This window comes from Mandrillus leucophaeus, unplaced genomic scaffold (assembly GCF_000951045.1).
Source record: "Mandrillus leucophaeus isolate KB7577 unplaced genomic scaffold, Mleu.le_1.0 Scaffold41, whole genome shotgun sequence".
In the NCBI taxonomy this organism is placed as follows: domain Eukaryota; kingdom Metazoa; phylum Chordata; class Mammalia; order Primates; family Cercopithecidae; genus Mandrillus; species Mandrillus leucophaeus.
Genome location: NW_012104365.1, coordinates 4224044 through 4234789, shown reverse-complemented (window position 1 = coordinate 4234789; position 10746 = coordinate 4224044). Strand labels below are relative to the sequence as shown.

The 10746-nt window shown below is 64.5% G+C and overlaps 1 protein-coding gene across 1 annotated transcript in view; it reads left to right on the top strand.

Moving 5' to 3' along the window:
* The window catches only part of LAMA5 (laminin, alpha 5), a 110528-nt gene that overhangs the window by 42291 nt on the left and 57491 nt on the right, over positions 1–10746 (top strand). The window contains 4 exon segments of the mRNA XM_011992423.1: positions 7155–7272; positions 8029–8147; positions 8369–8539; positions 8647–8744. Of these exon segments, the coding sequence (XP_011847813.1) occupies positions 7155–7272; positions 8029–8147; positions 8369–8539; positions 8647–8744 (506 nt within the window).

Below are 10746 nucleotides of genomic sequence, written 5' to 3'. Positions count from 1 at the left end.
CCCCCCACCCTCTACCCATCTACCCTCTACCCATCTATCCTCTACCCATCCATCCACCCACGTACCCCCTACCCATCCACTCACCCATCCACCCACTCCCTACCCATCCACCCACCCCTCTACCTATCCAGCACCCACCCTTTCTTCCTTGCTTCCATCTGTCCATCCCTCTGTCTGCTCTTTTCTCCCTCCACACCTACACAGTCTTCCTTCCTTCCTTCTCAGCCGCTTTCCTGACCATGTGGATGTGTCTACCAAGGCCCCTGTCTGGGCCAGGGGCTGCCAGCCTTGGTCGGGGTGGGGGCAGGGACTCCCTGGAGTTGGGTGGAGAAATGTCCTTCCTGGGCTTCAGGGCTGATCCTGGGGCGGGGCTGGGGCTTCCATCAGGAAGCCAGGCTGAGCAGCGGGTGGGTCCGGGCACTCCCCCGTAGCGCGCTGCCAGCAGCCTTTGTTCTGGGATCTGGAGCGGATGCCCTGGGAGGGGGTGGGGGTGGCTGGCACCGGGCATCGCGAAGGCTTCCTGCTCCTGGAAGGCTGAGGAGGGCGGGGTGGGCTGCATCACGGTTCGGGTCTCACGCCCCCGCTGTGTGGTGGGGCAGGGGCTGGCGCAGGGGAGGGGAGACTAGTCCCTGTGGTGTCCACCCAGGAGTGGCTGAGCCTTGGCCCCAGGAGTGCCAGCTGGGCTCCTGGCCTGGGTCCTGCTGCGCCCAGCCGTGGAGGGTTCTCCCTCCAAGGGTGGGGCTCAGGAAGAGGCTCCAGCACTGGTCACTGGTGACTCAGGGGGCAGTTTCCGAGTTCCAGACGTGACCTTCCCCGGGGGGTCCTTCTAGGGGGTTCTTGCGTATCTCCTTGCGTCCTCCGGAAGCTTCTAGAACTGAGTGGTCACATCACTGACCTCAGGCTCCCTCTTCCGAGAACCACACCCAGGCCCCAGGCCCCAGGCCCCAGGCCCCAGGCCCAGGGAAGGGCGAGCACGTTCATGACTGCCCAGGCATGTGGCCAGCAGGTTCTGGATTGAGCGCCCCCACCCCCTGGCTCTGCTGCAGGATTCAGGCCCTTGGCCCACTACACCAGCATGCTAGCCCAGCAGGCCCAGGTTGTAAGGAGCTGGGCAGAGTGAGTGGGGCTGGCTCTGGCCTGTGTCCCCTCCCTCTCCATTCGGCCCTTGGGTGGTCTAACCGTGGGGGCGGGGCTCTCCCCAGCGGAGGAGGGCATGCCTCCTGTCTCCCTCAGATGATGAGTGAGGACGCGGGGGGCCTTCTTCCTGCAGGGAGACCCCTGCTTTGTTCTCTGCACAGCAGGCCACAGTGCAGGTGCCATAGGTGCGGCAGCGGCTTTGTCCCAGCCCCCGAGGCCCAGAGCTGCAGGGCAAATGGGGAGGCCTAGGTGGGGACCAGGTAGGGGTCAAGGTGTAGGGGAACTGGGGCCAGCAGGGTATGGGGGGGACAGTTGGGCATGAGTCTAGTATTGGTTGGGGGTGAACAGTGCCAGGTGAGGGCCTGTGCCCCTGGGGATGGCGGAGAGCCATGGGAGGGCAGAGTGGACTGGGGTAGGGCTGGAGAGGGGAGGCAGTCAGCTGTCCCCTCCAAGTGGGGGTACAAGGAGGCAGAGCTCTGCTGAAGTCATTGGCCGCTGGAGTGTGAGTTTCCCTAGGCACTTGGGGAAACTGAGGTGGGGTTATGAGAGGGTCAGGGCCAGTGTGGAGTGCCCAAGGTCCCAGTGCTGGAGTCTTGAGGACTGTGGGGTTGGCCATGCTGTCTGGAGTCTGGGTTCCCAGGCTGGTTCCTCCTCTGTAAATGGGGTGAGTACGCCTGCCGGAGGCCCAGCACACCCAGACTGCCTTACCCTTCAGGACTGCCTGCCCTCTGGCTGGCCGGCTGGGGCCCTGGGCAGGCCTTCTGGTCCAGGGTGCCACTGGCTTGGCTCCCTGGGCCTGGTTGGGCACTCAGCCATGTGGCCAGTGCCCCAGGACGGTCAGTGGGTTGTCCAGGGAAGGACAGGAAGTGCAGCGCGGCCAGGCTCTAGGCTCTAGTTACACAGCTCGGCAGCCGGGACAGGTGCACTGGCTGGGCCGGACGCAGCCACTTGAGTGGGGCTCCCTGGGGGTATGGCGGGAGTCCTGGGAGGCACCACTCCCCTCCCCTGGCACAGGGTAGACAGCAAGACCCTCCCTCTACTTGTCCTGGAAGGAGGACGCGGCCCAAGGGGCTGCCATGCCAAGGTGGGGCTGGGGCTGCTCCTCTCCCCGCACCCCCGCTGTCATGCTTGCCCTTGGTGGCTGCACAGCCAGACCTGGCACTCAGGGCACAGAGATGCCCCAGCGCCCACCTAGACCCCAGGCGGCCCCCAAAGGCTTCCTGTTTTGTTTCTGAACAAGAGCCACCACATTAGCCTCTGGTAATACAGCTCAGTGGAGACTAAACTGTTTGGGTTTCAGGTCGAGGGGTCCCCTTGGGATAATCTCCACTTCCTGTGTCCCCGGCTGACCATCTGGTCTGACCTGGACCGGGCTGCAGGGAGGGAGCCCTGAGCTTGGACTGCAGTGGCTGGGGTCCCTGAATCCACCCCATGCCCAGCTCTGTTGAGGTGCAGGCAGCCCCCTGGCTGGGACCCCATGCCCTCCCTCCAGCTGGGGAGTTCCTGTCCCCCCACCCACTCCTGGAAGTTTCCCTGTCCTGCGTAGCACATCTGTAGTTGGGCATGGCGACGTCCAACCCTGGCGTCCGGGGTTCTGGCCTCGGCGTTTTTATTTTTCTTCCCAGTAGTGGGCTTGCTGTGGAAACCCCCGGCTTTTCCACTCCACGTCCCTCTGGGAGAGGTGTCTGCGTGGGGCGTGTTTCCGGACCCCTGATAGGTTGTGTGGCCGCTGTGCTTATTCACCCAGCTGGGGGTCGGTGGAGCCGCCCCGCCCTGCTGTGGGGCTTATCTGTGTATCCAGATGGGGTCTCTTCGAGGGGAGGCACACGACAGGAGCGGGGAAGGGCTGGGCTGGCCCTGGACTCTGGGCAGCAAGGGGGCTGGGTGCCCCGGTGCCCTGTCCGAGCGGCGTGGTCAGGGTGCTCGCCCGGATGCCTGGGGCTAGGAGGGACTTTTCCTGCCCCGGGAATTGGCACAACGCCCTTCTTCCTGCAGGGCCTGGGCTGAGTCACAGACCTCTGTGATTCAGGCTGCTGGGGAAGGCTGGACTGGCCCTCACCCGGCACAGTGGGTACCTGGGCCTGGCCCTGGTCTCCCCAACCCAAGATGGGCCAGGGCAGAGCTGGATTTGGGCACAGGACAGCACCCCCTCCCCTCCTCTGGAGATTCCAGCCACAGCCCTCCCCATGGTGAGGTGGGTGCCTCAGCCTAGGAGGCTGCTGGCCAACAGCCCCATGCCATCCCCAGGGCCCCCGAAAGCCCCACCAGCATTTCTCTGTAGTCCTCACCGTGCTGCCCAGACCCCAGCACCTACCCAGTCCCCTCCGCAGCTTTGCCTTTGGAGCGCCAGTGTGTGGTGCAGCTCTGGTGGGGGCCTCTTGGCATTTCTGCGGAGTGGCTGCTGCCTGCCCTCCAGGAACAGCTGGCATCCTCCCTCCCAGGGCGCTCGAGCCTTCATGCCCTCATGAAAGGCATTTTATCCTGATGCCCCTCTCTGCAGCTCTTCCCACTGCCCTGTGCCCAGGGAGGGGAAGTGTCCGCCCCAGGTCCACACGACCCCTGAACCTGGAGCCTGCCTGGGCCCCGGGCCCTGTGCTCCTGGGGCTCTCGTCGACCCCCTGTGAGACAGTGGTCACTGGGCAGAGGCCTCCTCTGGGAGCCATGGCCCTCCCAGGTCAGGTCGGGTATGGGGGGACTGGGGGGTGCAGTGGCTGAGAGGCGGGTCCGGCTGCTGTCCTGGAGACGTGCCTGCCCCAAAATAGCCAGATTTTTAAAAATAACTCAGGCGGCTTTTGTTTGGCTTTTGCTTTAAAAGAATTTTTTTTTTTCCTTTTGCACAGAACTATGTAGCAGCGGAAAGGTCAGCACTGGCAGCTGAGCTGAGCTGAGCTGAGCGGGGCGTGGAGGGGGAAGGGCGGTCCCGCAGCCCGGGGTCTGCGCTCGCTCCGGGTCATGGCGAGGGCGGCCAGTGTGGCCCTGGGAGCTGCGACCAGGTCAGAGACAGATGGGAGCCCTCCAGTGCGGGCTTCCCTTCCTGTGAGCATCTGTGCAGCCACCAGGCCCTCGAGGACAGCTGTCCAGGGCCCCCGTCTGACAGACAGATGGTTGGAATGAGGGACAGACAGGAGGCCAGGATCTTCCCGTGCGTCCCAGGGGTGGAGAGGGCGAAATTTCTGTGTCCCCCTCATCGTGCTGATCAGTGTCTTCGAGTCAATATTTGTGCAAGTGCTCTCAGCTGGGAAAAATGCGACTGGCCTGCTGAAGGGGAGGGGGAAGGACGGATGGGCCTGAGGAGAGCGCAGCCTCCAGGCGCTCAGGGAACAGCGGGGGCGGCTCCCAGGGGGCTCAGTCCGGACCTTTAGTCTCTTGGTGGGAGGGGCTGTGCTGCCAGCTCCCCGAGAACTGCCTGTGTCTGTGCCCCGTCCACCTCGAGCGGACCCTTCCCTGTCCAGGCACAGGGGCCATTGGCCCCCGCCTGGGGCTCTCTGGAATGCTTGTGGTCAGGCCCATGGGGCTGCTGAGGCCCAGGTGTGGGGCTGGGTATAGGGTCTGACCCTGAGGAGGCTCAGACCCCTCCCTGCTGGACAGGGCATGTCTCCCTGCCCCCCAGCCACAGGGAGGTAGACGATGACCTCAGCCTGGCAGCCGGTGAATAGGCCTGTGCTCCGCCCCCACCCTGGAAGGCTGTGCTTGGCTCCCACAGTCCCCCTCCGAGGAGACTCGGAAGCAGCGCCAAGCCCTCCGAGAAGGGTGGGATTTGGACCTGGTGTGCCTGGAGTCCTGGAGCCTTGCCCCCTACCTGGAGTCTGGGCAGCCAGTGGCCCCCAAGGGCTGAAGCAATGAGGAGTCTGTGTTGTTTCCAGGGGGGCCTCACAGCAGTCTCAGTCCAGCTCAGTCCGGTGGGGTGACTGTAGGTCTTGTGCAGCTCTGGGGGACCCTACTCTCCTGCTTGGGGCCCTAGGCTCCCAGGCCTACCTGGCCAACAGCACCCAGCTGTTCCCGGGCGCACCTGCTGTGGCGAGAAACCCTCCAGAGGAGCGGGCACCGGCGGGTCGGGGTCCTGAAGAGGTGCAGTGGGTGGCCCTGGGGTGTGGCGTGACCCTCGGAGGCCTGCTGGCCTTTTCAGGGCCCACCTGTGAGCAGAGGAGGGACTGGTTCCCACTGCCGCCCGCAAACAGTTGGGCTGAGTACTGAGGTCTCCCAAGGTCTCCATCGCGGACCCTGTGGGCCTGTCAGGGGTGGTGTGGGCTGAGACAGGCAGGCCACCCCTGTGCTGTGGGTCCGTGAGTTGCCGCTCTCCCCAGCACCTGGGCCTCTTTGTACAGGCGGGGAAGAGGTTCGTATTTCCTCCGCCTCCCTGCCAGGTCCCTGTGGAGCCTCTGCCTGGGATCTGCCTGGGAGAGCCCTTTCCCCTTTGTGTGAGAGGGGCTGGGGAGGGGCTGGGGAGGGGCTCACCCTCCCTTGGAGCCTCCAGGCTTGTGACAGGGCCTGGAAACACCTTCCCTCCTTTGCCCCCACGTAGGGGGAGCCTAGGGCTCCCCTCAGAGGCTATGGCGGGTGGGAGCACTTGGCCACAGCAGGGGCTGAGCCCTGGCTTGCATGAGTGTGAAGGTGGGGTGCTGCCTGGGCACTGCCCCCTCCTGTGTGCCTCTGGAACCCCCCGGCTCCTGGGTGCAGCCTCTTACCAATGAGGTCATGGGCTGTTTTAGGGACCAGAGACCTTTTCAGAGAGGGCCTGTCCTGGGTCCATGGAAGAGCCGCCCCCGCGGTGTTTCACTGTTGGGCCAGCGGGTGTGTGTGCACCCCCAGGTGCAGGCATGGAGGCCCAGGGTTATGTTGGGTGGGAGCAGAGATGAGGCTGGGTAGCACTGTCTGCTGGGGGCAGGGGAGGCTCAGGCCTGGAGTCCTGAGGGCAGGGTGGTGGGGGATTGGTAGGGGAGGGAGGGAGGCCCAGGCTGATCAGAGGCCTGAGGGGAGCCAGCACAGAGGCCTGTGCGGAGAGACAGGCCTGGGCCTGGGGAGGTGTCCGAAGCTGAGGATTAGGGGGAGGGGCTGCAATCAGGGCAGCCTTCTCTGAGGAGGTGTACAAAGCGCCCTGTGAAGACTGAGCCAGGCTCTCCCCCAACCCCGGGGCACAGACACGTGGGCTGTCCCTGGTGGAGGTCGAACTGACACACGGGGAGAATGGGCAGAGCCAGGGCGGGGCTGGGGCAGGGTCTTGGGGTTTTGGGGGCCTGGGAAGGAGCAGCTTTCCTCTGCCCTGGTCAGGGCTGCCCTGACACTCACAGGGCCACAGCAGAGCTACCGCCCCAGTGCCTGGGCTGGTGGAGTCTCCGAGGCAGGCTCAGCTTCCAGAGGGCCCCCTGCCTGCAAGGCTGAGCCCCGCTTGCTCCCTGCAGCCCGGTCCCCGGGTGCTCAGTGGGCCCCTGGCTGTGGGCTGGTCAGCAGGGGAGTGAGCGGAGCCTGGGGGAGGGGTGCCCGGCGTGAGGTGGGGGCAGGGGCCCCATCCTAGGAGCAGCTGACCTGTCAGGGACTAGGGGGTTAGACCTTTGGACCTGCCTGGTGGCAGGGACCACTGTCTGGCCACTGGGTCTGGCTGGACATGAGGGCTGTGGGGACACTGGGGTATGTTCCTGCACCCACCCTGGCCAGTCCCTGCCTGGGCCGTGGGTAGGCCACTCCCTAACTTGCTCCATCTGCAGCCACAGAGCTTGCAGGACCATGGGGAACCCCAGGCTCCTGCAGCAGGGAAGGGGAGGAGGCAGTGCGTTGGTCCTGAGCACAGGCGGGGTGCCCTTCCAGGAGGGCTGGTTCCCGGGGGCTCATCTCCATCCCTGGGGAGCCCTCTCCCCTGGGTTCGTCTGCCCCATGCAGGCAAACCCAGAGTTGCCCCCTGTGTGGCGAGGGTACCACATCCCTTGCTGTGGCCTCACCTGAGGGGCAGAAAATGAGCCAGGCCCCTGACAGCATGGGAATCCAGGTGCTCCTGGCTCCCCTGACGCCCTCTCGGCCCGCAGGTCTTCCACGTGGCCTACGTCCTCATCAAGTTTGCCAACTCACCCCGGCCGGACCTCTGGGTGCTGGAGCGGTCCATGGACTTCGGCCGCACCTACCAGCCCTGGCAGTTCTTTGCCTGTGAGTCTCTGCCGCCACGGGGCCTGGGGGGCGAGGCGAGGGGGTCCCTGGGCAGGCCCTCCATGACCAGGCTTCTGAAGGTCTCCGAACACCCAGCCCTGCCCTCACACCCAGCTGCTGTGGTCATGACTGTCAGACAAGGACTTGAAGGCTCATGGGGATTTACTGGCTTCTGTCCTTGGCGTCGGGCACAGCTGGGTCCAAGGGCTATGGCGCCAGGAATCTCTGGTGCCATCTCTTGGCTGCCTCTGGATGACTTCATGTGCTGGCTGCTCCCCGTGGTGACAGAAGGGCCCTGACAGCTCCCACCTCACTTCCTGCCAGCTCAGCCACCTGTCAGGAGTACTGGTGTCCGAGCACCCGTACGCTGGCCATCCTTGGCCCCATGCCACCCTGACCAGTCATGCTGGTGGGAATGAGTGCTGGCAGGCCTGGTCACGTGTCACCAAAAATTTCCTGGCCTGAGGATGGGGGAGGGGCAGGTCAGTGATGGGCAGTCTGTCCCCAAGGAAGGGAGTGAGGATAGTCACTGGGGGAGTCACTCGCTCTCAAAGCGTGCCAGGCAGAGCGGTGGAGGGCAGTGCAGTCCAACGGGTCAGGCCCCCTCAGCCCCCGAGCTGTGGTCTCTGTCACACGGCCTCTTGGCCCATGGGAGCCTCAGTGGAGAGGCCCAGAGACGTCAAGGGCCCCGGGGCACTGCGGGGGCCCAGGCTTTCCTGGTGATCCAGCGCCCTCCCCTCCCACCATTCCCCACAGCCTCCAAGAGGGACTGTCTGGAGCGGTTTGGGCCACAGACTCTGGAACGCATCACACGGGACGACGCGGCCATCTGCACCACCGAGTACTCGCGCATCGTGCCCCTGGAGAATGGAGAGGTGGGCCGGGGAGGGGCAGCGCGGTGCGGGGCTGGAGAAGGGAGAGGTGGGCCGGGGAAGGGCAGCGCGGTGCGGGGCTGGAGAAGGGAGAGGTGGGCCGGGGAAGGGCAGCACGGTGCGGGGCTGGAGAAGGGAGAGGTGGGCCCAGGAGGGGCAGCGCCGTGCAGGGGCTGGGGGCTGGGGGCTGGGGTCACACCGGCCTCACCGTGTACCGCCCACAGATTGTGGTGTCCCTGGTGAATGGGCGCCCAGGCGCCATGAATTTCTCCTACTCGCCGCTGCTGCGTGAGTTCACCAAGGCCACTAACGTCCGCCTGCGCTTCCTGCGCACCAACACGCTGCTGGGCCACCTCATGGGGAAGGCACTGCGAGACCCCACAGTCACCCGCCGGGTGAGCTGCCCGTGGCCCAGACAGGGGAGGGGGACTGGCCGGGTGGACCCGGGCCTTGGGGTGGGTGAGGCCTGGCTGCCTGGCGCTCACGGGGCCTGCGGGTGCAGTATTATTACAGCATCAAGGACATCAGCATCGGAGGCCGCTGTGTCTGCCACGGCCACGCGGATGCCTGTGATGCCAAAGACCCCACAGACCCGTTCAGGTGAGGCCCCGTTCAGGGGAGGCCCCGTTCAGGTGCAGTTCTCAGCTCCCTGCCTGTCCTTGTCACCCCTGCCTAACCTGAGGGTGGGTGACCTGGTTCCATGGCCCACCACGACCTTGTTCTCTGTGTGACCTGAACTGACCACCATTGCGCAGGCCTCAGTTTCTCATCTGTGCGGCGATGTGGAGGCCAGGGCGTGTGCAGCCTCCCCAGGGTGCCCCATCTTGGTTTGGGGGAGCCTTGCCCTGCTGCTGGCAGAGGCAGGGCTCTCCGCACCCCCAGGCCAGCTGGCCTTCCCACAGTGGCGGACCCCGGGGCCCTGTGAGGAGAGTCAGCGATGAGGACGATTGATTCCCGAGTCCACGTCTGCGTGCTCTGGAATGGACAGGTGCCCACTGCCTGCCGAGGCAGCCCTCATTCACTTTAGGGGTGCCCACTCAGCTCCCCCAACCTTTCAGGACACAACAGACAACTTCCCTGCTGCCCCCAGCCCTCACCTTCACTCCAACCAAGCAGGGACCAAGGCCCAGGATGGGGATGGCGGGGTGGGGGTAGCCAAAACCCCACGTCTGCTATGCCCTGTGTGCCTGCTTTCGGGGGCAGCCAAGGGCACTACAGAGCGTCTACCTCCCGGGAACCCCGCACAGAACGGGCAGCGGCCCTAGTGCTGGCACCTGCACATTCCTGGGCCCCACCCAGAATCCTCAGTAAGGTAGGGCTGGGCTCATTCTGCGGAGAAGCAGCCCCGGGGCACATCCGTCCTTTCCTCCCTCCCTCTGTTCCTTCAGCCAGCAGCTGTGTGTTGAGCGCCTAACACATGCTGGGCCCTTTTCCTGGGAATGGGAACAGAGGGTGGGACCCCAGTCCAGCCACAGGAGCACCTGTTCTGGGAGGCAGCTGGGAAACACGCAAACCAGTACTCAACCTGGAGGGTGTAACACCCGAGGGTGGCAGTGCAGGCATGGGGCTGGACAGAAGCCACTCAGAGTGGTGCAGCCGAGGCTGAGCGTGTGACGAGGCTCCTGGACCCCCAGCAGAGAGCCGCCAGGGCTCATCTAGTTCCTGAAACCGTGCAGCCCAACTTCATGCGCTTGGATTTAGGACCTGCCCCCTGCCTTCTGCTGGGGTCTTATGGCTCTGTCCACGCTTCAGTTTACAGGGGAGGTGGGGAGGCGGGTGGAGCTCAGATAGGACAGGTTCACTTCCATTCCCATGGCCAGTGCCGAGCAGAGGCGGGAGCCCTGGCCCCTTCGGATGTGGCTGAGGGGAGGAGTGGCACAGTCTCCTGAGCTGGAGGATGTGGGCTGTTTTCCAGGAGCTGTGGGCCCTGGGAACCCACCCTGGGCACCTGTTGCTGCCAGCACGGCTTCAGGCTGCTGAGCTCCAGCAGAGCTAAGTTGTCCTGGGAAATTAAGTACCAAGTGGGGACACAGCTCGTGACAGCTGGGGGTGGAACCCACCAGGCAGCCAAATGGGCCTCTGAGGAGAGGAAGGTTGCAGGAGCCGGGGCTTGCCTTGGCCTGCAGGGAAGACATTGCCATCCCTTGACTCACCACACCTGGGTGTGGACTGAGCTCAGCTCTCCCTGCAGGTGCAAACAGGGGTGACTGGGCATCTTTCCTGGAACCACAGACTCTGTTACCAGCACCTGGTCACACACCAGTGTCCCAAAACATCAGCCTGCCCGTGTCCTCCCTGCACCCTTTACCCACCACCCCACCTCTCCTCCAGGGAAGGAGACTCCGTGTCTTCAGCCAGCTCCTCTCTGCCTCTTCACCTCCACCATCACCTTACTCCCACCCCAACCCCAACATCATCACCCCACCATCACCATCATCAACATTATCACCCCCACCATCACCATCATCATCCCACCGTCATCACCCCACCATCACCATCATCACCACCACCATCATCACCCCACCATCACCATCACCATCATCACCACCACCATCATCACCCCACCATCACCATCATCAACATTATCACCCCCACCATCACC